This window comes from Sesamum indicum, linkage group LG15 (genome assembly GCF_000512975.1).
Source record: "Sesamum indicum cultivar Zhongzhi No. 13 linkage group LG15, S_indicum_v1.0, whole genome shotgun sequence".
Taxonomy (NCBI): Eukaryota; Viridiplantae; Streptophyta; class Magnoliopsida; order Lamiales; family Pedaliaceae; genus Sesamum; species Sesamum indicum.
The window spans coordinates 7350480-7376020 of NC_026159.1; the positions used below are offsets into that span (position 1 = coordinate 7350480).

General features: G+C 31.7%; 3 protein-coding genes across 4 annotated transcripts; 2 read left to right on the forward strand and 1 right to left on the reverse strand.

Moving 5' to 3' along the window:
- On the forward strand, nt 2463-5679 carry LOC105178391 (protein HIGH ARSENIC CONTENT 1, mitochondrial-like). Its single transcript, XM_020699203.1, has 5 exons — nt 2463-2600; nt 2718-2804; nt 2965-3038; nt 3141-3211; nt 5519-5679. The coding sequence occupies exons 1-5, from the start codon at nt 2581-2583 to the stop codon at nt 5609-5611; spliced, it is 345 nt and encodes a 114-aa protein (XP_020554862.1). The 5' UTR covers nt 2463-2580; the 3' UTR covers nt 5612-5679.
- LOC105178157 (ATP synthase subunit d, mitochondrial) lies at nt 7109-11266 on the forward strand. Its single transcript, XM_011101543.2, has 5 exons — nt 7109-7402; nt 8931-9012; nt 10041-10105; nt 10629-10715; nt 10854-11266. Exons 1-5 carry the CDS (start codon nt 7232-7234, stop codon nt 10953-10955), a joined length of 507 nt encoding a protein of 168 aa, XP_011099845.1. The 5' UTR covers nt 7109-7231; the 3' UTR covers nt 10956-11266.
- On the reverse strand, nt 18195-24807 carry LOC105178158 (thaumatin-like protein 1b). 2 transcript variants are annotated; one of them, XM_011101545.2, is made up of 3 exons: nt 20796-21070; nt 20031-20706; nt 18195-19209 (listed from the first exon to the last, which is right to left on the reverse strand). In XM_011101545.2, exons 1-3 carry the CDS (start codon nt 20860-20862, stop codon nt 19071-19073), a joined length of 882 nt encoding a protein of 293 aa, XP_011099847.1. In that variant the 5' UTR covers nt 20863-21070; the 3' UTR covers nt 18195-19070. The 2 variants fall into 2 exon arrangements, with proteins under 2 accessions (XP_011099847.1, XP_020554863.1); XM_020699204.1 differs by lacking the exons at nt 18195-19209; nt 20796-21070 and adding an exon at nt 24735-24807 and having other exon boundaries at nt 19217-20709.

The following is a 25541-nucleotide window of genomic DNA, read 5'->3' on the forward strand; positions in this document are numbered from 1 at the left end:
AAGTCCCTTTTCAAGATTTGTGATTTTTGCTTGCATCATTATTAAAAATGACTTTTGATTGACTAATAGATTGTTGAATATGAAGAACCGATATAGGCCCCCATAGTCCATTTAAATTTATTTAAACAAATTCATATGGAACCCGCATTAAGAAATGTTAAATCCAACTCAACCCAAAATTACAGATAGGGCTGAAACCACAGATATCCATCCATATTACCACCCCTAGTTTTAACTATACCAAAATATTCTGTCAGCTAGATTATAAGTTATGGCTAATATTCGGACCTTATTTGTCGAAGCAATATCTAATAGTCGTTGCATAGCCAAAGTGAATTAATATTTATCACATTTTTTTAGTTTAAGTATTTCTTGTAGTGCGCTAATTAAAGGAAAAAAATTGCAACTTTTATGACAATGAATGATAAATGCTCAAGTGCTCCATTATTTAGATTTTGAAAATATTAATATTCTGTCCTGTGGTTCCTCCCAGATTCCTTCCAGATATGCTGCTCTCATCTTCTTATCTCCAGTGTCTCATCAATAATGCCAAATCATGCCTTCTTGTCCTATGCAGTGACAAATGGATGCATGTAAAACTAATGGTAAAATTTTGAATGAATTGTGCGTGATCATGTCTTCCAATTTAAAAATTCTCGACTCAGGCTAAAAAAAATTAATCAAATTATTCTATATTCAATTTTTAATTGACTAATTAAAATTTGTTTCAATTCGATCATTTATTTAACAAATCAAACTCAAATTTAATTTTTTATTTGATAAGTTTACAATTTATGTTTCAGCTTAATTCGATTTCAAATCACTCGAGCTCGATTGGCGTCCGATTCTATTAAAACGCGTCCAATTTGTCTATATGTTTAAAAAGATACTATGTTTGTTTAATATTTGCACTTGTCATTTGATAATAATAATTTTTTGCAAAAAAAAAGTAATAAATTTTATTGCAAATAGTATTTTTAATTTTTTAAATATTTATTATTTATATTATTGAAATATTAAATATTAAATAAATTAAATGTTTAATTTAATAGTATTTTCACTATGTCATTTAGTTGTTAAGTAATTCATGCACAATTAATAACCTTGCATGACTACCATAAAATATATTTATTAATTAATCATAGCAATTTTAATTTATATTATTCTATGATATAGGAATAATATCCAAGAATATAAAAAATAAAATAAATAAATTATAAAATATTAAATATGTGAAATTATAAATATTGTTAGTGACAAATTATTCAAATTATTTGAGAACTCCAACATCAACTTTAGATGAGCAATTTTAAAAATAAATTAAAAGGGCAAAAAATCAAAGTAAGATTATTATATTAAAGTAGTCAAAAGAAAATTAAATTTATTTATAAAAAAGCCAAAGCGTTTAGAAGCACCTCCCAAAGTACTTCTAACTTTTGGCTTAAAAGTATTTTTTATAACAGTTTTGAAAACAGAAGTTGGCATCCCAAACACATTAAAAGTGCTTTTCTAAATCTAAAAGTTGAAAAACATTTTTAAAAAGCTCACACAAACACTTTCATATTGTTACAATCACAAATTAGAGATTACGTCATGTAATTGCTACCTTTATCTCTTGAATTTGGACTGTTTTTGGGCTCTATTCATTAGAATCAATTATACATTTTGATAACAAAAAGTACAATTTAATTAGAATAGATTCTAATATTTAGTTATGGAAAATACAATCCACCATGTAAAACAGTAATAATACTTAATTAGTGACATATTAGGTAAACACCGTAATCATCTAACTCATCTCCCATTAAGGCACGCACAATCACATTCCCATGAGATCTAGTAAATTATATTGTCATTATCAGGTGTCATAAATCTTTTTATAATTAAATTATTTTGTATATATTTTTACATATTAATATATATAAGAAAATATATTTTCACCGTTATAAGGGTAATTTAATTAGAGAAATTTATTTGATCTGCAATAAATTAATAATAAGTCAATCAAGGATAAATATAAGTTTTTATTCAATTCTTTTGTTATATAATTAATAGATTAAGTGAGTTTTGACTGACGGATGGTTCTATTATTAGACCGAAGCAATCCTCGAGGGTACTAAATATAATTCTCCAAACCACAAGGGGTCTACGTGTAATTACATCAAATCTCATAAGAGAAGCTCGTGACTATCCCTTAACTAAATTATACAAATATTTTCCATCATTTTCAAAAATTTCAAGTACAATCTTGAAGATTGCAATTATAATTACAAATACACCCATTATTCAGTAATAAAATTTTACACAAATACCCCCTGAATACATCAGGATCAGATGTATATCTTACGATTCCAAGGTACAATACACTAATGCCCATTTAGAAAGCATATTTGTCATTTTACCATAAGAAAAAATTATTATATAATTAAACCTAACTGCCGACGCAATTTACCCAATATATAATGGGTGAGTGCTACATTTTCAGAGTGGCACACACACTACAAAACACCAGGAAGAGCACACCCACAATCACTCCACCTGCTTTTCTCTGCCTGCAAATTGACCCAAGAAATACAAAGCATGGACTTGATCAAGAAAAGGTATATATATATATATATATATACATATATATACACACACACACACACAGAATTTTTGGATCATGAGTTTTGCAGTCTGTATAAAGATTTCTTCTTCTTTCTTTGTCTGTTGTGCAGTTCATCAGGGGGAGAAGTCATCACTGTTGATGTTCTTGCAGCTAAAGATCTTCTTCATCAGGCCCTCTACCGCTATCTTGATGTCAGGTAAATTGCTGCACTATCCCATGTTGTCTTTTTCTGATTTCGGGTATGGAAACATGAGTTCGAATCCCATAAATGTGTAAATGATTTATATATTTTTTGTTATCTTATATTAATTGTCAATGATTGAAACTTATGATGTAATTGCGACTGATTCACTTAGGACCGAAGAAGAATTTAAGAATGGACATGTCGAGAACACCTTCAACATTCCATACATGTTTAATACTCCAAAAGGTATTATATGGTACTAATATATAAAAATATATATATGTAAATTTATTTAATTTTTTCCCATAAAATATTCATAATTGAGTACGTAATTGGGAGAGGATTCAGGCAGGGTGAAGAACCCCAAATTTGTGGATCAAGTTTTGGCCGTTTCCGGGAAGGAAGATCACCTTCTTGTGGTAATTCATCTTACTAGAGAATATATATTTAATTAGTTAATTTACGGTATTATTATTTACGCTTACACCTTCTTACGAGGTGTGCATTTGATTTTAAAAAGGACATTAATTGTTTGTATTAATTTTAAGAGGTGTTGATATAATTTTTTATTAATTTTTACATTAAATCATTTGAAAAATAATTGATGGTGTAAAATTCAGGGTTGTCAAAGCGGGGTTAGGTCTGTATATGCAACTACTGATCTCTTAGTTGCAACCCCCCCCCCCCCGCCCCATGTTTTAGCTCTTTATGTGTCTCTATTTATTAGAGACAAGCGATATCATGAGATTGTTTGCTAGAGTTTTAAAAAAAATTAGAAAAATATTTTTAAGGTGTTTGAAGTATCAATTTCGCTTTTAAAACTGTTATAAAAAAAATTTAAATCAAAACTTTTAGCTTTTAAATTTATTTTAGAAATTTTTAATCTAAAGTTGATGTTGGAGTTTTCAAATAATATGAATTAATTTAACACTAATAAAATTCATAAATTTTTTACATACTTAATATTTTGGAGCTTTAAAAAAATATATATTTTGGAATTTTATTTTCTATATTATCTTATATCATTCCAATATCATAAAAAAAATATAAATTAAATTGCTTTGATTAATTAATAAAAAAATATATTTTTTTGGTAGGCGTATTTCAATGAACAATTATATTACTTAGTGGGAGTATTATTAAATTAAACACATTAATTTTTCTATTAGCATTCAATATTTTGACAATGTAAATGACAAATATTTATAAAGTACCTTGCCTCACTGGTCCCAAGGGGCAATTAGGCAGCTACGCCTTCAATGCCCGCTTCGTATATCAAACTCTTCCTTCTCTTCTCCAATTGAGTTTCCAACTAACGGAAAATTGTTAGGAATGACTAATAAGAAGACCAAGTCCCTTGCCTTAATTTTAGCTAATTAACCAACAAATCCTCTTTTATTCTATTATATTCGTTGGATTAAGGATTGGATAAGTCCAATTGATTTTATCTACTTAGTTAATTAAGGATTGGATAAGTCCAATTGATTTTATCTACTTAGTCATGGCTCTATAAATAGGCATGGGTTCTCCTTCATTTACAGATCACAAAAGAAACTTGAGAGCTCTCCTCTTCTAGCTCACTTCTCTTCTTTCACTTCTTTCACTTCTGAGTTTTATATTTCGTTCGTTGTTCCAAGCTTTCTTCCACGAGTGCGCGTGTAAGAAAGTAATAGATGTGTTAACCTTAGGGAGCGATCGATTTGTACTATCTGCACCACGGTAGTACCGAAATTTCGCTTTCAAGGCAGTGGTTTTCCACGGCACAGTCTTTCAATATTCCAATAAGAATTACGTTGCCTCATTGGTCCCAATGGGCAATTAGGCAGCTACGCCTTCAATGCCCCACAAGCTAGGTTTCAAGGAGCAGGCTTGCTATGGCATTTACAGTCGCAAAAAATCAAATATGAGATATACTAATTGAAATAATTTTTTTGAAAAAAAAATAATTAGTATTAGCAAAAGTCAAGTACAAAATGGTATTTGATTAATTAATCTAGCTTTAAAAATATTTTTTCTCAAATACTACCCAATTTAACTTTTATCTATTTTTTATTTTTTTCATTAATACTATTCACTTTTAATTCTCTTACAATATTTTTTCAAACAATCCCTATTATTTATAAAGTTACCGCTTGTTACTTTAGGAGCAAATAAAATAACTTTTCATAGGAAGGGATTTAGAAACGAAAGTTTGAGGGCCGAAAAAATATATTATACATTGATTTACATTTGGACATAAGTGGGGACAGTTGAATAATTGTGGACCAACATAAAAGAAATAATTAAATTTTATATATAATTTAATAAATTACAAAATTTTGTGAGTGGGAAGGGGCATTATATATAAAAAAAATTGTATATATTTTTTTAAAAGGACCATCACACGCCATCTTTTCCTATATCTATATCTATATCTATCTTACATATATATATATATAAATTTATTTTTACTCATAAATAGTGATTACTTACACTGCAACACTAATTTTTTTAATTACCAAAAAATATTTTTCTGTATTTTTAATACATTTTTGCTATTTAAAAAATTATAAATATTCTTCTAAAATTATAAATACCATATAACAAATACTCTTTGTGATAGCTCGTTGTAGGGGTATTTGTCAAAGCATTTATAATTTCATGACGGTATTTGTATTTTTTTTAAATAATAAATAATTATTTATAATTATGATAAATTTAAAAAGATTTGGTGTGTTGCTTTTCAGGAATTCAAGCATGTACGCAACATGGGAGGGGGATACATTGCGTGGATTGGGAACGGTTTTGCTGTTAAGAAGCCAAATCCAGTGGAACTCTGATTGCAACAATATATATATTATCATGAGATTAAACCCAATAATTTATGGAAGAACTATTTCGAGTTTCACCGCTTGATTTTGATTTCAAATTCTCTCAAGTTCCAAACATGAAAAAAAAAAATTTAAATATCTATAACTTCTATCGATGTATTTTGTGTCTATCATTATAGAAGTATGGAAATATATATATATATATATATTATTTTATATTTGGAAAAAAAATTGAAAATTATTATAATTGAAATCCCAACTAAGGCCAATTAGTCTGTGCAATGTAGTGATGAGGAGAGCTTCTGAACGCATAGCCAATAGACTTAAACCATTACTTGACCTTATTATTTTTCCAACACAATCAGCTTTTATTTTTGGTCGTCTTTATTATGGATAATTAAATCATCGTGTGGAAACATCAATGCTTACGATTGAGTCAAATGCCCTTTCCTCAGACATATTATTCTTTAATTAGGTTTTCATATTCAGTTTTATTGAATTGATCATGTTATTAGTTACAGTTGTTTCTCATTCGTTACCTTGGCGCATGGACCATTCCCCCTTGGGTTCTTGCATTTTTGGGCCCCTAGCTGGGCGTCACCTAAGTTGAACCTCTTCTCAGACTTAGTGTATTTTTTAGGCATAAAATATAATTGTACAATTGAAATTCAGTCTGCAAGTAACATATTAAAGGATAAATTACATAAATAGTCTCTAACGTTAGATCTAATTCTATAAACATTTTTGTCCTTTTCTAAATTATAAGTACACTATTTGAGGTTATAGCTGTATTATAAATACATCCTTTGATCAGTTCAAAATTTTACGAGTACAATCCCTCAAGTAAATTATATCCAAATCCCATTAAAAAAATATGCTTATAATTTTTTAAAAAATACATAATATTTCTGTAGTTAAATCTATCCTCAAGCAATGTAGTCATAAGTTTACCCTATATTAAAGGAAAAAAATACTAGCAATCTCTTGTCATATTGTAAATGAGCAAATTACCCTTTTATAAGAAGAATAACAATTTACCTGCCTTTGTTTTTTAAGATACAATAATTTATTTCTCTATATTTTGTAAAATAGAGCAATTTATCTTTTAGACAGAGTAGTAAATTGATTTATTTTAAAAAATATAGAATATAAAGTATAAACTGTTATTTCTTTAAAAAAAAATAATTTACTTATTTACAATATCACAATAATATAAATTGCTATTCACCATATGTTAAAGTGTAGATTCAAAATGGACTTAAGCAATTGTCATTTTTATACTACATTATTGGGGCAGGTCAGATTATTTATCGCACCTTTGATAACATTGCGCACTGTACAAAAATTGGGGGTAATAGTTGATTGGGCTGGATTAGGAGAGAGATCTAGCGAATGAAGGATAGTAATTAGGGCCTAGGAGAGTAAATCCCCATAAGTGTATGGGCAACAATGAAATCCAAAATGATGTTTTGGTCCAGTGATGCATACACTATATACATACGAATCAAGGCCAACACCCACAACCCTCCGACCCACATTGCAGCATTCTGCTCACGCACAAATTCACAAACTGTGCCTCACTTTGTTTGTCGACTGATCAATCAATCAATCAAATCGTAGCGAAGAAAAATGAGCGGAGCGGGGAAGAAGGTAGTCGACGTTGCATTCAAGGCCGGGAAGAATATTGACTGGGAAGGAATGGCGAAGCTGTTGGTCTCCGAGGAGGCTCGCAGGGAGTTCGCCACCCTCCGCCGCGCCTTCGACGAGGTCATCACGCAGCTCCAGACCAAGTTCAGTCAGGTCGATTTCCTCAATTTTATGCTTTTGTTTGCGGTTTAGTTACACCCCGATTCACTTGTGCATGTGTTTATTTTATTAGTAGTGGTGTGTGGAGCAGGTCTTTCATTTATCTGTTCCTTCTGGGGTTTGCTTGATGCTTTGCGTGGTTTAATTTTGATCTTTATTGAAGAGTTGGAAGAAGTAACGAATGTGGTTGATGTTTATCGTTGAGTGGTGGAGTTTGTATATCGTATTTGGCTCTTTCTTTATTTATTGGTTGAAAAATGTAATGAATTTTGTGGTTTCTAAGTCGTAGCTGAAGCCTCATGTCATTGTACCAAATGGGACATTGCTCTTGAATTGCTCGATATTACCGCTGAAAGGAGGTTGTGATATCCATTACCTTTCTTAATTTGAATTGAAGATTAATATTATTAGTTGAGGTTGAAGAAAAGTAAGTTTTTATATTTTGAGTTTATTATGATAACTCAACTATACTACACTAGTATTAACAGCTGGTTTTCCTGAGTTGCTGCTATGGCGATTGGACCATGCGAAGTCACATCTTCAATTCCACTTGACGTGAATATACTTAGTCATTGATTGGTGGAAAGTTGGACAAGGGTGTGCCTCTACGAAATCAATTAAAGGTCTTATAACACACGACGAATTATGGATTTCTGTTCTGTGCTGCCTTCAGTACAAATGAGATGGTTATACATTAGGCTCAATGCTGTAATTTGTAAAGATGTTGGGGCACAAGACAAGAATTACATGTAATACAGTGATTTTCATGGATACCTAAAAGCAGAAGTAGATGCAAATGTTCTTCTCCTTGTTGACTCACGTCATTTCTCCTTAGGGCTTATGCTTTGTTTATCCATGTTATCCTACTTAGCTTTGCCATCTTGGTGTTATTGTTACAGAAATGGCACTGAGCAAAATAAGCAATGATCCATTAAGTCTGGTCTGTTCATTGAAATTTTAGTCCCTGATTCTGTGCAGAACTGCTGAGTGTCAGTGGTTATCTGTGATTCAGATCATCTAATGAAGTTCTGAATAGAGCAAATTTCTGTCTATGAGTCCTGGAAATTTTGGACTGTTGTTTTGCATGATCATCTGAGTACAAATCACTTAAGATGGAGATTATCCTTTGGCATAGAATGTTTTCCAAAAGAGAAAAACCACTATTTCAACTTAATATTCTTATTGAGTTTATATGCCATAAATATGAAAGAAACCTGCAAGTTTCCTTGATCCTTTCACTTCTAAGTCTTGTCAACTGACATGCAACTGCCTAGTTTTTGCTCCATTAGATAAATATGGCTCGTTGCGCATAATTTCTGCTTCAATGTAGCTAAGTTCTTTTTTACCCTAATGTTTAATAAAAATGAGAGTTCTCCACTATATATGGAAATTCAAAACTATTCAGTATTCCCCACTAGCCAAAATATTTGATTGGCACCTTTTTCTTTTCAAACAAGTAAATAAAGTGCATATTTATAAATTACTGACTTTCTTACTGTTCTTTTCTTTATGAAAAGTGCAGGAACCAGAACCCATAGACTGGGAGTATTACAGAAAAGGAATTGGATCTCGCTTGGTTGATATGTACAAGCAGGCGTATGATGGTTTGTTCTATTTGTTGTTTGTTCATTTTGTTTCATATCTTTACCTGCACAGTGTTGATTCTATATTTTAAGTGTTTTGTTCTGTCTTTAATAATCAACATCTTGAGTGGGGCATATACTTAAACAAGACAAATATCTTCTGCAAATTTGTTCCTTGTTTGGATGTTGGAACCTATATGTTAAAATCCCTCTACAGTGAACAAGTGGGAAAATAAGAATGAATAATAGAGACAATTCTGTAATATTGGGCTGTTGTTGCATTTTGGCAATAGGTGAGACTTTGAGTTTTGAAGTATCTTGCTAATGGATATTGTAATCATATTAAAGAACAAAAGAAGCTTCCATATGGAGTAGTCTGTGCCATTAATCAGGTTGAGCTTGAAACTAAGTCAAAACATCTTGACCCAATGATACTAATAAGTAATAACTAGAATATAAGTTAATTGCCTTTGATATTTTTCTGTCGGTATACCTGTTAATTGACTTTGGTATTTTTTTATCAAAGTCTTGGCAAATAGCTGGCAACAAAATTTGGTATCTAATATCACACGCTGGAGTTTATTTTGAAATTCTTTTACGTAAATAAGATGTAACTCACAGACCAAGGCTGAATTTTTGAAGAGCTCATTTGTCTAGAGATTTCACAAGCTACGGCTATATATGATCTGTTGATGGATGATCTCAGAAAATAGATCACCAACATTATGAGTCCTTAAAAGTTAGATGAAGGATAAGTTCTTTGACATTTATGAGTTGTAAAAACATATTCTGATCAGTATTCCCAATCAACTGATCCCCCCTCCCAGAAAGAGGAGAGAGAGAGTCATATAACCTCTCTTATAATATCAAATTATCTGTTACCTAGCAATCATCAACTATATGACCAATGAAAGTTTCAATTATTGAGATTATGAAGATTAGAATTTTCATTAGCCATTAGACTTGTTTCTAGGCAATATCTGGCATCTGCTTGCAGTTATCATAAGTTGATTTGAAGTTCGATACATGATTTATTTTTTACTTTGCAGAAGTTAAAATTCCCCAGTATGTTGACAATGTCACTCCTCAATACAAACCCAAGTTTGACGCTCTGGTGAGGAAAATCATGAATCTTGTATTTACTGCCACTTTTCTTACAGGATCTTTTTCATACCACTTGTACTAATATTGAAATGTTAATTATACCTGGTCAATTATAGCTTCATAGGATTCTGAAAAGCTTCATACTAAAAACTATAATCATGAAGAGGTCATCTGCTAGTGTAAATCGGCATTTTAGTGGATGCTGAAATGCTGGAATGATATTTTTGGAAGCAACTTTTTTGGAACATTCTTTGGAAGCATATCTATGATGAGATTTTCCTGTACATTTCAAATTAACTTCATCTAAACAATCTTGAAAAATCATATGTACGCTTTTGCATAGGGTATAGCAAATGTAGTATAAGGTTTCGCATTAAAAATAGCTAATGATTGCCACAAGACTGCAGTTACTTAACAGCTGTAAATTATTCTTAACTGTATGTACCAATTTAGAATCTCCAAAACCTCCCTGTTCTGCTCATGTGTCAAATTAAGAAAATGGAGAATCTAATAGTGAATTTCTCGAGTTACAGTTGGTAGAGCTGAAAGAAGCAGAGGAGAAGTCACTGAAGGAGTCTGAAAGATTAGAAAAAGAAATTGCAGAGGTTCAAGAGCTGAAGGTGATGAAGACATTTTACTTTCCGTTCATGATCCTATATTTTTCGTCTTCTCTCTCTCTCTCTCTCTCTCTCTCTCTCTCTGTTCATAGAGGGACGCTTTCTCCGGATTTCTCATACCCACTTTTTCTGGTGCAACAGAGGAAGCTTAGTACCATGACAGCTGACGAATACTTTGAAAAGCATCCTGAACTCAAGAAGAAGTTTGATGACGAAATTCGAAATGATTACTGGGGCTATTAGTTTTGACTCGCTATAGCTGTTCTTGGAACTCATAAAGGTGAATGTTCCGAGCTCAAAGTGCAATTTAGGAATAAAGAGAAGAATGATTTTGTTTTGTCATTTGATTTTCAGGGTTTTTCTTCAGATCCGAAAGTAAATTTTATCCTTGGGATTGTTATTACAGTTCCCGTTGGCCGATTAAAATGTGTTAAAATATTGATAAGAGTGACTTTCATCCCTCAAACTTACCTGCATTTCCACACTCAGACAGACCTTTTACCTTAGGATTCAAATGATGGAACATTTTCTGAATTAATGTGCGTTCTTGTGCATTTGAAAGTTCCTTCTCTACGTCTTCTTATGTTATGTACGTATAGCCAAGTCTGATGTCTGGTTTTCTACACTCACAAATGACAGACACTACTGCAATATTTTTTTCATGAAGTCAAAAACGCCCTTAAATCGATAAAATAAATAACTTATTTAACTTTTTAAATTTTACGTTAATTATTAAATTTGGTTTTACAAAGGGATACTATGAAATTTTTTATAATTATAAATACTCACTCGTTGTTTGAAAAATTATAGATATCCTCTAGAATTAATAGTTATTTAACAAATATCATCTGCGATGGAATGTCAAAAGGGTATTTATTAGATGATTATTAATTTTAGGATATATTTGTAAAATTTCAAATAAAGAAGAGGCGTTTGTGATTAATAAATTTTAGAAAAGTTCATTGTAATTTATCCAAAATTAAAATAAAAAGCTACACGAGTTATATTCCAAATAATGACTCGTATATTAAAAACATAAAAATTAGCGAGTTGCGATCTCATATGAGGACATGCATAAAATCAGGAGTCCTCTTCCCCCCATTTTACCTTATTCTTGCATTTTCTTTATAATAACTAGCCATCAACTTCTTTGAATTCTACTCGCGCCTTTGGTGGTGCTGTGTTAACGGAATCAATGCTTATATATTAGCCAACACAGTGTAGCTGGAGGTGGTCAGGTGGCCGCCACTGCAACCCTCCTTTTTCTTTTTTATTATAATTTACAAAGAATTATGCCAGTTGACGAATTTGCCGCAAACATAACTCAATATTGCATTGAAATGCTGCAACTATATAAGGGGGCAATTACAATTTTAGATTCTATACTTAACTATTTATTCGTGTTGGTTATCAAATTATCGGACGTAACACTTTCAGAAGAATGACAGTTCTTAATTCTCTGAACGCATTTTAGATAATTTTACCTTTTTTCAACTTTAAAATGTGCATCTTGGTCCATGTACGCTTTATGTACCTCTGGTAAGCGAAAATGATATCAAAATCTAGATTTTATTGAAAAAATATTTATTTACGCTATATATATGTATATATATTAATCTTTAAAGGAGGAGATTTATCAAAGTATGGAATCAAATGAAAGTTCGAGTTACAATAAAAATATATAATATCTCCAAACTCTTAAAATACTTAAAAGAAATTTCTTCATGAAATTTCTCAAGATGCTGGAGGCAAGACTGGAAAGGATGGACTAGGATCTTCTTACAAAAGAAGAAGCTAAGGATGAACCTGAGTTTTCGTATTTGTTTGTGTTTTCATTTTCAGCTTTTAGTAAAAAATATGTTTATTTTTAGTTTTATATAAATTTTTGTATAAAATGAATTAAGTGTAGATTAGTTAACAGTATAAAAAATGCAATATTTAATTACAGTTAATTATTATAAATAAAAATAAATAGTCGTAGCAAAAGTTATTGACCACGGTCATGCAACGGTTCTTGATCGTGGTCTCTGCGAGGGCGGCTAAAAGTTATGGCAAATTTTTTACCATAGCTCTTAGTCATGGAAAATAATTTTTTTTTTTTGTGGAATCTATTTTTTTGCATCGATTTTATTTAATCGTGATCACTAAAAATTATAACTAATAGTTATCTTTTTTTAGTATAATAAGATTGTGTTTTGCACTGTATTAAGGTATCAAATTAATATATTTTTATTGAGAAAACTTATAAACAAATATGTTGCACTAAAGGTAATTTTCAGATAATCTGTCACAGTCAAATCATTGCTTATATTTTTCACAACTTTTATGTTGCAAAATGCATATGTATCGCATGAGAAGATGAAAGGTTGCTACTTTGCTACTGTCAAAAATAGAGGATTGAGGGTAAAAATGAAAATAAAAAATTATCCAAAATATGTGGCCCCCAACAAATTTAAATCTCCCTACTTTTTGTGGGATTTAAATACATACCATTTTTTTTATATTGAATCGATTTGATTTTTGTCGGGCAGGTAAAAATAAATAAATAAATAAATTATTAAGACGGAGTAGACCTGATATCAGGCTTAATCCACCCAAATAAACTTGGCCTAAGAGTAGTATCTTATAACTTAAGAATAAATTATATTGATATCAAGAAATTGTGTAATTAACCAAATATTTCTTACTCCTTTACATGTACACACCCGATCCTAAGGAATGTTATCCTACACCACTGAATAAAGGGAATATTCATAATTACGACTATATATTTTAAAAAATATATCTGTACTTTTGTAAAAGATATGACATATTTGTATAATCAGAACTAATTTTAAGGGGTGTTGGGTATGATTTAATGATATGATCTGATGATCTTAATGATGTGATTTAATGATCATAATGATAGTACTTCATACAGAAAGCAAAGAGATGAATGAGACATGGGGTGTGTAATGAGTGTTACTTCAATAGAGAAATTTTTAGTTGGGATGATATTTAATTATGCACCACACAACACTTTATTAGGCATAAATGTCAAATGATATTTTATTCTATAAATTGGCCCCCCCTTTGATCTGCACTGAATGTAATGTGTCCTTTCAATTTATAATTGGCCCTTTGGATTTCTATGAGATGATATTTTCTACTATACTCTCCTTAATTCAATAGTGTTGGATGTTCAATAATTGGTTCGCAGGTAGTTAGTTATCTCATATTTTCGAAAAGGTTTGAAATTTGAGAAAAAAGAGCAGATCGTTAGTCATACTAGAAGGTTCCCAACTAAACCCCTCTGATGACTAAGTCGGTAAAGTATTCGAGAAAGAATAAATGATCTAATTGCGATCTTATGTGGGTTCTCAGTGCAATAAATGTCTTTTCATAAATGAACTGAACATGAGATATTTAAAATGTCTGAATGGGTCTCCTTGCGTATCTGAAGGGTCCACTTGCATTATGTCACGTGATGTGATCCTAGCTCGTACGATGTTAGGGAGATCAATGGTCTCCAGCAACGGGTTCTTCAGGTCGGGCTGTCTGGGTCATGCGACCCGACCCGAAATGAGAGGGTATTGGTCTTCAAACTGATCCCCTATCAACAAACGTATTATTCCTTCTAATTTCATTAATATGTTCTAATTCCACAAGTTTTATGGATTCAGACTTTTCGCTAAAGACAGAAGAAATTGAAGTTTATAAGCTGCTCATGAAATTTTTTATCTGCAATCAATACGAAAGGCATGCCAACATTATGATGCCGATCTTGTTCATTCGAATGAGAGCCTTGGGGATTTTTCACAGTCCACTCACTTTTTGCCACCAAAAAATGATTAATTGATATTTGCAACTAATATCTAAGATTTTTTCACTTGTTCTTAGGTACCCTATCGACCGGCTGCAATGAGGTTGAGGGAACAATCTATATTTGCCTTCTCTAGACATCACAAAGGATGTAGTCGTAAAAATCTATATATTTCTACTCGTAATTATAATTTATATCTATAATTTTTTTTAAAAAAAATATCAATCTAATTTAATCCAAACTAAATAGGTCAATCCAATAACAAATAGCAGATAGAGTGATGAATGATGAACTGAAAATGACTGAAAATGCCACTAGGAATTATCTAATTAGCCATCAACTTTTTTCTAATTCATTAATGGGTCTCGTAGCAATGATGGGTTCTCAGATATTTCCAACAGTCGGCTTAGATTTTTCGTGTTTGTGTCTTACAAAAATTGTCTCAAGATTCTTGTTTCCGTACAATGATCAAATTCTTGGCCTTTGTTTCTGTCCTTCTGTAGATATATTTTTCATTTCCATATGAAATAAACATGTTCTTAACTTTTTTTTTTTTTCTCTTCCTTCAATTATTATTGTCCACAAATTGTAACATAGTATGACATATCAAAATAGATTGGTTATAAGTGAAATATCAGTGTTATAGATCTTATACGACTTAAATTATGTATGGGTTTTTGCACTACATACGAATCTACCCTCTTTTTAGTTGTAATGATCATTTGTTTGTCAATAATGTCTTATTCAACACTCACATTTTAGATCTTAAAAATTTCCCATAAAATAGTTTTTGTGTTCTTGAGATATAATATATTTTCTATTTTATGAGGAAACGTATTGATAACATACAATTTCATGTTTTTGTTCATATTTATATCTAATATTAACAAATTGCAAGGGTCAATATTTTTTCGCTGAATGAATTAAATTATATTTAATTAATCTATTTAGCTAACATTTAATCTGAAAGTAATTGTCATCATAGGTGGCCATCTAATAACAATTCATGACACTAGACAATAGGTGAAAATAACGTGAACCTTAAGGCTATCGAGTGCCATATGGGTACGGTCCTTCTATCGACCATCTCCGGTCTTAATTTAGGTCATGAAATTGATCATCGGTTCTCATCCTGAACTAAACATCTATATATGCTTAATATTCTAATTATGTTTCTCCACTCGATCAACATAGAAAATCACTTTCCTATTTGATCGCCCGCTGGGGCCACAGACTTCCGGGAGCACAACACACATCAAAAAGCATAGGAGATCGCTACCATCTTATGATAGGCGATGGGTCCTCTCTTTGAACACCATAGTCTTCATACATGTTTTGACTGCACTGGAACAAGGCTTATGACATCCACATCAGAGCATGGTCATCTTTTACCAGACCCTAAATTTCAATCGTCCCATATATGAGACTATGTGGATCCTCAAGTTTGAGGACTAAATCCCATACTACCGGAGTCGAGGAGTTCAAATCCTACCAATCAAGCCTCACGAACTTTCATATAACGACTCCCCACAAATCAGTTCAATCGACTTGACAACTTTTGTTATTGTTTCTTCTTCTTTCATTATCTCCCTTTACTTTCTTCTATTAATATATAATTGCTTTCCTTATATGTTCTTCATTTAACTTCTCAAATCATATAACTAGATTCAACTTAAACCCAAATTAACTTGTACTATGTTGAACTACCATATTTTTTCCATGTGCAAGTTAAATAAGAAGGGGATTTAATCTTACTAGTTGACAACTGCTCCAATTCTATATTAGAAAAAATCCCATAAACAATGAACAACTTTTAGTACACGTCCACTAATATAGATGATGTTGAACGTCCTCAAGAACGATGTCTAACCTAGTACACGACAAGAAGCACATCCTCTTTCACATTTCTCACACTATGTACAAGTGATAAAAATTATTTTTTTAAATAGTTGTTTATATTTAGTTAATATTTTTCTTCTCTTTCTCCTACTCCAAATTTTCTCTTTCAAAATATTTATTCTTTTATCGTACAATTTCATATTATTATTTTTCCTACAATAAAAAAATTAGTAAATGATACTTAATTATTGAATGCAGCGGAACATACCGATAGTATAATATAAAGATAATATTATTCAATTTTCTAATAATATGAAGATATATAAGTTGTTGAAAAGTGTGCAGTTTGAGGGTGAAGGAAACAAAAGTGTAGTCATTGTTGAGTAAAATGCTCCATATGCTGTATATGTTGCAAAAATCACCCCTTATGAAGCAATACAAGGGATATAAATATGCATTGGGTATAATCTTCTCTAGAGAACAAATTAACAAATATTGTTATATAAAAAGATAAAAATTGTTAAAATGAATCTATCCCGTATCTAATAAAGTTGTAACGAAATTCCCCGCAACCTCACGATGTGCGACCTGAAGATGAGTGGAGGGTACTGCGTCCTCAAGACTAGCGACCTGATATTTGACCTCATTGTGACTAATTGGCGAGGTAGCGATGTCATGATAAGCGACCTCTAAACAATGTGGTCGAGACCTCGAACTCTCAACATAAGTGTCACACATTTTAATTTAAAAAGATAAATACTATTAGAAAATAATCTAAGGGTGTAAAATATATTTAATTCTAAACTTCATTAACCTCTTCTGACTATATATATATATAAGGTGTTGTAATATTTATAATGATTGGAACCGGAATTTGCGCACAGGTTCTCACCGACTTTCTTCTCGATGATCACATTGCAATTAATTATCTGCCGACATAAAAACTAAGTGCCAAAGTGAGTTACCAATCCAACACCCCTCTCTACTTCCAATTCTGATTGGACATAATCACGTGAATTTTGCACTATACTCATTAGATCCATTGAATGTGTTTATTAATTTATTATAAAAATAATTTTTTAAAAAGATTTTTTATTGTATTTGCTGGTTTTCAATTATTTAAATTAAATTAATTTAAGTCAAGAATTATAAACAGTTATGATTCATTCGTACAATTATAAGTATTAAGTTGGGAGAAAATGCAATCGGCCCCTTGTGAGAAGGGTTGTGTGCACAATACCCTTATATGAAAAAAGAAATTATATTTTTTTGTATTTTCAAAATAAAGTAAAATATCTTTATATAAGAAATTGTGTAATCCACGCATTTGTATGGAATTTTGATTGATTTTAAAAATAAAAATATTAATTTAATATAAATATATATTTTATATTAATTATAAAAATTATGAGAGAAATCAAATTGGGATAAAAACTAAAATTTACGAATACTAAATTATATTAATCATCTTTGCTCCTTATGTAGCCATCATTTCACCGTTTCGTTAATATAGTAATTGTGTTTAAGCTTTCATCAAACGGACATTTTAGCTGATACAACAAAAATTCTATGAAATCTACGTTTAAAATGTTACATACAAAATTTGTTGGACAAAAATATACCCAATCAACTCATCTTATATCTATGCTTTCAAGTATTTTATCTTTTAATATTTGCTTTTCTTTTTCTCTTCCCAATTTTTTCATTTTTCTCTCTTCTTAAACTTCCACATCCCTTTTCTTCTCTAGCTCATTTTCTTTTCAATATTTTATTCATCTAATTGATAATAATTATTATTTTCTAAAAATTTTAAATTAATTATATGTACAAATTTAAGCGTGTCACATATACTAATTACATACCACAAAAAAAGAGCCTTTAAAAATTCAAATTTCTGCCATTTCTAAAAACAAACGTTTTTTTCTTTTTTTACATAACTACCTTTCGATAGTTTTTTTTCTCGCAAACATGAAATATACCACACTTGCTACTATCAAACGCAACAAACCACAAAATGAGATGATTACAAATTTCAATTTAACAACAAGCATTTGTGCTTAAGATAAATCTCAAATAGCACTAATGGTTTCAAATATCAAAACGAAAAGCTCACGACGGTTTTACAGGAGATATCAATAGCAACAGAGGAAAACACCTTTAAAATCACAAGTGAAATTTGCATCACTATTCCAGAGAAGATCTCTTGATGTTCAATGTGGAGTCCAAGTGGGATCTAAATAACGCTTTATCCAAACATATAAGAGAGCTGCTTTCCTTATAATTGCATCCGTTAGCTTGGGAAAAAGATCGATAAAACCAAACGAATGCTCTCCTCTCCTGTATAAGAGAAATTACAGTAAATGGAAGACTAAATTCCAATGAATAATAAAAACATTTCTCATCAAATGCAAGAATTAGCTTCTCTTCATCAACAAAAGCATCCTCTTTGGCATATCTGCAAAATTCTGCTTCTTCCCTTATATGCCAAGTTCACAATTCACTCATCCAACCACCAAAGATCGTCTGAAACGGTTGCTCTAGCCGGGCTTCAAGATCGACCCAAGTTCAAGAAACTCAAGCTAGCTTCGTTCCCAATACAAGTAACAATCACCCAAACTATTTAGATGTCCCCAAAATTCAAGCCCAGAAAGACTTTGACAAGGAACTCTTGGGGATGGAGAAATTATGCTCAGCCAGGCCCCGCCCAGCCAGGCCGATCAATGAAATCGCCATGGCTGTGAAATGGCAACTAAAGAGATTACCAGACTGCAAACAAACTGCAAAGGGGTGTGTCTCAAGTTGCCAGCACCGGATACCAACAAATTGCCGGCGACTGCTCCTCCACTTGATTTCTTACTGCACATTTTCAGCGTACAATATTTACATCAGTTAGTCATAAGAACGTAGAGATACAAGAAATTTGGGTGTTGATGGAGCTTGAACATATGCACATGGAAGCTAAAAACTTTCACATGCCATAGCATTACATGTTGGGCTCACTACTTCAGACTGGATGGATTATTTCACAATACCCATGTGCATAGCAACCTGTACGGGTCTGAACTATTAAACTTCTATGATTTCATGGAGTGAAATACCAAAATCATTCACTAACATTGAATTGGCTCGCACTTCTAGACGTGACTAACATCCATCTTCCGTTAGCGGAAAGCGGCCTTGTTCACGTATGACCTTAACTCGGATAATCACTTCATACAACCAAGTACGTAAACAGCACTGAATCGAATCGAATTTTCTATTTTAAAATAAATTAATATTTACATTACGTGTAACAAAATTACCTTACTATATTTAAAAGTGAATGTTATACACATAAGCATAGTATAATTTTTACCCAACTCAAATTTGACAGTTAATACTAATTCCAAAGTAAATATATTATTATAAAAACGATCTCTTTTTCTTAACTGTACACATAATGATGTAAATGTATTACACTTGAGTATGAATAATTCAGATTCGATGGAGTCGTGCCCAAATTAAAACTTCCCATCATCAATATTTTGAAAAAATTCTAAACCAAATCAGTGTTGGGCTTTTTTGCCATAATTATATGACAATGGGTTGACATTTTCCATATTTTTGTGGGTATTACACTTGTTGTTCCAAAATATTTTAAATTAGTTGATGTTGATAATCCCAAAGAAAGGAATTACCTGGTTGAAGGAGCAGGGCAGAAAGTGATGATGTAATCCGCGGAAGCACAGGTAAATGTGCTGGTGCCGTCGTCGTAAGCATAGCTGTAAGCCCGCGGGCACGCGCTCTTGAACAACTCAGAGTACGCGCTCGGCTTGCAAGTATCCGGCGTCCCATACTCGCCGCTGCAACAGTACTTAGCCTCCCTGAACGCCTCGCACGCGCTCCTGCACGCCACGCACCCTCCCCCAACGCTGCTACTGCTAACTGCGCTAACCACCTTCAGCTCCGACGGGCACGAGCCATTGAGGTCGGCGACGCACCCCGTCGTCGTGCAATTCCCTCCGCCGATCCCGCCCTGTGGGGCTACCAGCATAGGCAGATTGTATCCGTCTAGAGGTCCCTTAGCCGGGGGCGCGGGCGGCGCCCCCCCCCCCCCGCCGCACTCGACGGTGCCGGAGCCACAGTCGCCGGTGAGGCATGTGAATCTTCCAGAAGCTGAGTCCTGCGAACAGACGGTGCGGCCCCACATCCGGCCAGACCACGAGGCAGGGGCGGAAACCGGAATCGACTCGCCGGGGTTGAGGGCAAATCCTGTGGTTGAAACCTGCGGGGAGCCGGCGCTCGACAATAGACCCGGCCAAACTGTGTAGCCGCACTGGTTTACGAATGTAAACGTCGCCGGAAACACCACTCCTGCATTTCCAACGCCAAAAGCAAATTCAGCATAAGCAAGCAAACAAACAATAAAAAAAACAAAGAACCCCTTGAACCCAGTACCGTACCTGGAAGTGATAGAACCAGAACCGAAAGGAGAAACACGAGGGAGAGATGATGGGCTCTGGCCGCCATTTTTGGCTGCAAGGTAGCTAGATGAATGAAGGAAAAAATGGGTGCAGCCAATGTGGAAAAGAATGGAGAAAATGCGAGGGCTAGGAATAAATTCACGTGGGCAGATTAAATATAGACGGAGAACCGACGTTGGGAGAGAGAGAGATGAACCGCCACTGGGAGTGTGTGTTTACGTAGGTCGGCAAATGGAAGGGAGAATGGGATGAGCGAAGTATTAAATAGGAATAGGCGCGGTCAAAAATATCAGTACGGCTCTACGAAAGATTTCTATTTTTGACTAAAAGTCAAAATAGATTGTAATTTTTGAAAAATATCTAATTTTTTTAGATTAAATATAATCTACCCTATTATATATGAAATATGCGAATATCTTTCTACTGGAAAAAGAATTAACAAATTATTTAATATATTTTATAAAATAGAGTAAATTATTTTTTATTAATAATTTAAATAAAAGGTAATTTACTTTATTTTTTAAATGTATAAGAACTAATTTGGTATTTTATTTTTTATTAGAAATCTTTTATTCAGTTTTGGTATTATACGGGGTAAATTGTAGTTTTCCTAATTTTTTTTTATAACTAGTGTCAAGACACACAAGAGAATTGTGTTTTTTTTCTTCTAAAAAAATATAATAAAATTACTTAAAACTTAATATGATAATAATTCATAATTATTAAATGTTAATAGATATGATAATAAGTTTGAATTATGTTAAATTAATAATATCTCACCTGAAATTTATTATAATTATAAATACACTTTTGATTGAGAAATTATAAATTTCCCCTCAAATAGAAATTAATTATAAAACTTGGATAGCCAGGTAAAAGTTATCACTTTATCCTTACAAATTTATGTTGAAAAAAATATCCAGAAAAATATATTAAAAAAAAATTCAATTGATTTTGTTTTTTAATTTTTTTTTTGTCAAACTCTAATTTTCGTTTGTAAATATATAAATATGATTTTTTATATCGCATATATTATAAACACTTTATGTTATGATAAATAATATTTGATACATTTAAGAGCGAAAAAAAGCTATATTTGGTGGCAATAGATTTTGTTTACAATCATTTTAATCTCTCGAGTTTATTTCTTGATTTTACTATCTTTAAATTTTAATTTTTATTTCAACTTGATTCCTCTGATCATTTTTCAACGAAAATGTGATTGGAGTTTGACTTTTTAGAGGGTAAAGTAGTTAATTTAAGTGTGGTTTTATCACTTTATTTTCTTAATTTATAAAAATATCAAATTAGTCATTTTTTTAAAAAAATATCAAAATAATTGCACTACCCTCCCTAGAGGGTTGGTGCAAAAACACGTAGATTTTCTATTGTTTGAAAAATTATATTGAGTACCTTAAAGTTTACTTACGTCTAAAAAATAAGTTTCTACGTTATTCAAAACTCATTAAATATGTTGATTTTAATAATAATAAAAAGATTAAAAATTCATATTTACTTTGTTGACTTATTATTAATTTATAACATATCAAATAGTATCTTTTTTTATCAAATTATTTTTACATATTTTCGTACGTTAATGTATGTGAGGAGATATTTCTTCACCCTTATAAAAGTAGCTTACTCAGAAAAAATTTATTTAACCTGCAATAAGTCAATTGCAGTACGTATCAATTTCTTCTTAATATCAAGAAATTCGATAAATTTTAAATAATGGAGAGACTTAATTTGTTAAATGGATGCAAACTTCAAGAGTGCTAAATGTAATTTTTCAATACCAGACCTCAAGGGAGGAAAGCGTATTATTAATTCTAAATAATATTTCATGATTTAAATATATAATAAATAATAATAAAAATATAAAAACCAACATATAACATTTAACACAAAACAAAAATAGGGAAAAAAAACTAATTTATATGCATTATCGACACAATAGAAGAAATGATACTACAATGCCACAAATCATCGTTTATAAAAGAAAAAAAAAAGTTTTTTATCCCTATTTATAATGTCTCATTTAACTTTGGTCTACCATTTTATTTTTAAAATTTTAAATTAATTAATCAATTTTAATTTCTTTTTCATTTATCATCGTATTCCATGCAATTTTTAATCTTTTCAATGTTATTTACTCTTTTTGTTTGTCAATATTTTTTTATAAATTAAAATATTTATATTATTTTATTATTTTGATAAATTTTACTCTTATAAATATATTATTTTATTTTTAAAAATTATACACCTACGTGGATTAATAAAGATGTTAAGCGAAGAAAGCTTAATGTTGTACTAAGGGGGTTTCTATGAGAGGGAAGGGGAAGTGGGGCCCATTCGGTGGGGCTGAAGGATGGGAGCCAGTGACGGTTGAAAACTTGCAGGGGTATATACGTCCGCCCAATTGCTTGTGGGAGTTTGAGATTGTTTGAGGGCTTAATTATTTTTTTTTAAATATATTAACACATTTATGTCCAATCATGGACAAACACATAACTTTTTTTTAGTAAAAAATCAGCCATCATATCAACGACTTGACAGGGATTATTTTTTCTTTAAAAAAAAAAAAAAGCCGTCGAGACTCGAAGTCGTGGATATCACCCACAACTTCATCCACGACTTCAAGTCGTGGACAGAGATCTTTTTTAAAGATAATTTTAATTATGTATAACTAACAAAAAGTATAGAATTACAAATTAAAATAGTAAATTATAATATTAAAATTATATTAATTAAAAAGATACAGTTTATTTATGTAAATATGTATACAATTTTTTATACAAATGCAAAATATAAGAATTATGGTAGACAACCCCGTACTGGCACATTTGATTATCTTGAAAATATCCTCTGTGTTGGGTTTTTTGTTTTTCACGCGTTTGCTATCAATCTATCTCGTTCTCAATACGTGATGTTTGATTTTGACCAAAACGTGTAGAGATACAAATAATAGTATTGTGGATTAGGACGTGTAGAATAATTACAAATAGTAGTATCCATGACAACTACAATCAAGGGTTCACAATTGCAAACTCATGCACTTATATCCTACATAGCACAGGTCGAAAATACTCCCAACACACCACACGAAATTGTTGTACAGTATGCACGTGCAGTTGTGTTGCTCATATTGGGTGAGGTGATGTGTCCTGATTCATTAGGAAACCGGTACCGTTACCTTATCCTACAAAATTAGAGGATATAGTATGAACCAGGAACTACAGTGGGGCAATATTGTCCTGATATTTTTATATTGTGAATTATGTAATGTCAGCACCAAAGACAAAGTTACAATTGATGGCGCATTAAAGTTGTTACAGGTAACATTGAATTATTAAATTTTTAGACAAATATTTTTGTAAAGTAATAACACAAGTTTATATTATGTTTGCAGATTTGGGCCTGATCACATATCATTCCACTTTGCTCTGGACTTGGTGCAAAATGTGTATATATAGGCTAAGTCCAAACAGATAATAATCGTTTACTACCAGCAGCACCATATGGTGTAACATGGAACTGTGAGCACAACTTTACCCGAAAATACAAACAACAGTCTGAATCATAAGAGATATATTGGACGAGATGCAGTCTGATCAAATATCTTATATTTAAGACATCACATATTTTTATACGAATATCAAATGCACATTAATTTACATATGTTCATTTATTACAATTTATTTGGCAAATATATGACATGGACTCAAATGTCACTATGGTCTACGCAGCTGATTTTAACTTCCAACTGTAGAGATCAACATGTTCTCTAATATTCTATGCAATAGTAGAAATACATCATCCTGAACAAGTCCTTCGCCAATTCGGGATAAGACAAAATATTCCAAAAGTGGCAGATGCTCGAGACATGAGCTTACATAAGATCTCCCATTCTAATTGTACAAACACAAGGTAGGACCTGCAATACATACAATATATCACTAGATGAAAAAGACGACATGACACGATTGTATAATGGTCACCCATTTACAACAGACGAGATACAGAACAAGAGTATTGAAAATGGTACAACAATATAACACGTCATTTGCTGACAAACGTGTGAAAAAACAGATAACAACCTGAAGATGCACCTATACTACAAATTATGATATGTCATATAATATCAAATATTTTATTTTAAACACTTTTCCTTACATTAAAATTCATTGTTTTCCTATATTTTTTAGACACAAGATGTAAATGCCCTTGAAGCAATATGTCAATGTAGACCACTAGAAGGATACGGTCAATTGATGGACCGATAAGCCCACGGATTACAAATTATTAAGAAAACCCTAACACATCAATACAACAAATTGCAACGTCATCCGGCAATGGTCCCACCACATCCCACAGGCAAAGAAAAAGTTCTAGCCGAATGTCTATTGATTCAGTTGAACGTGATGATGCTGGGGTAGATATAACTAGTCCTTCTACAATGTATATACCTCAAAATTATTACATGCCTCAACCGCCACGAGATGATTGGCTTCAATCGACTCCATATACCAAGCCACACAAAATCTTATATTTCACATATTGATCTAACATTGGCTTGGGATTAATCAACTATATGCAATAAGTTTTAAGAGAAAAAGTTGTAGTTTCCTCAATATTGTTGAAGTTGACGGCTAAATAGTATATATACAAGCTACTTCCCCGTTGGCAACTGAAATCAGGATTAATCCATCTCAATTCACGACACCA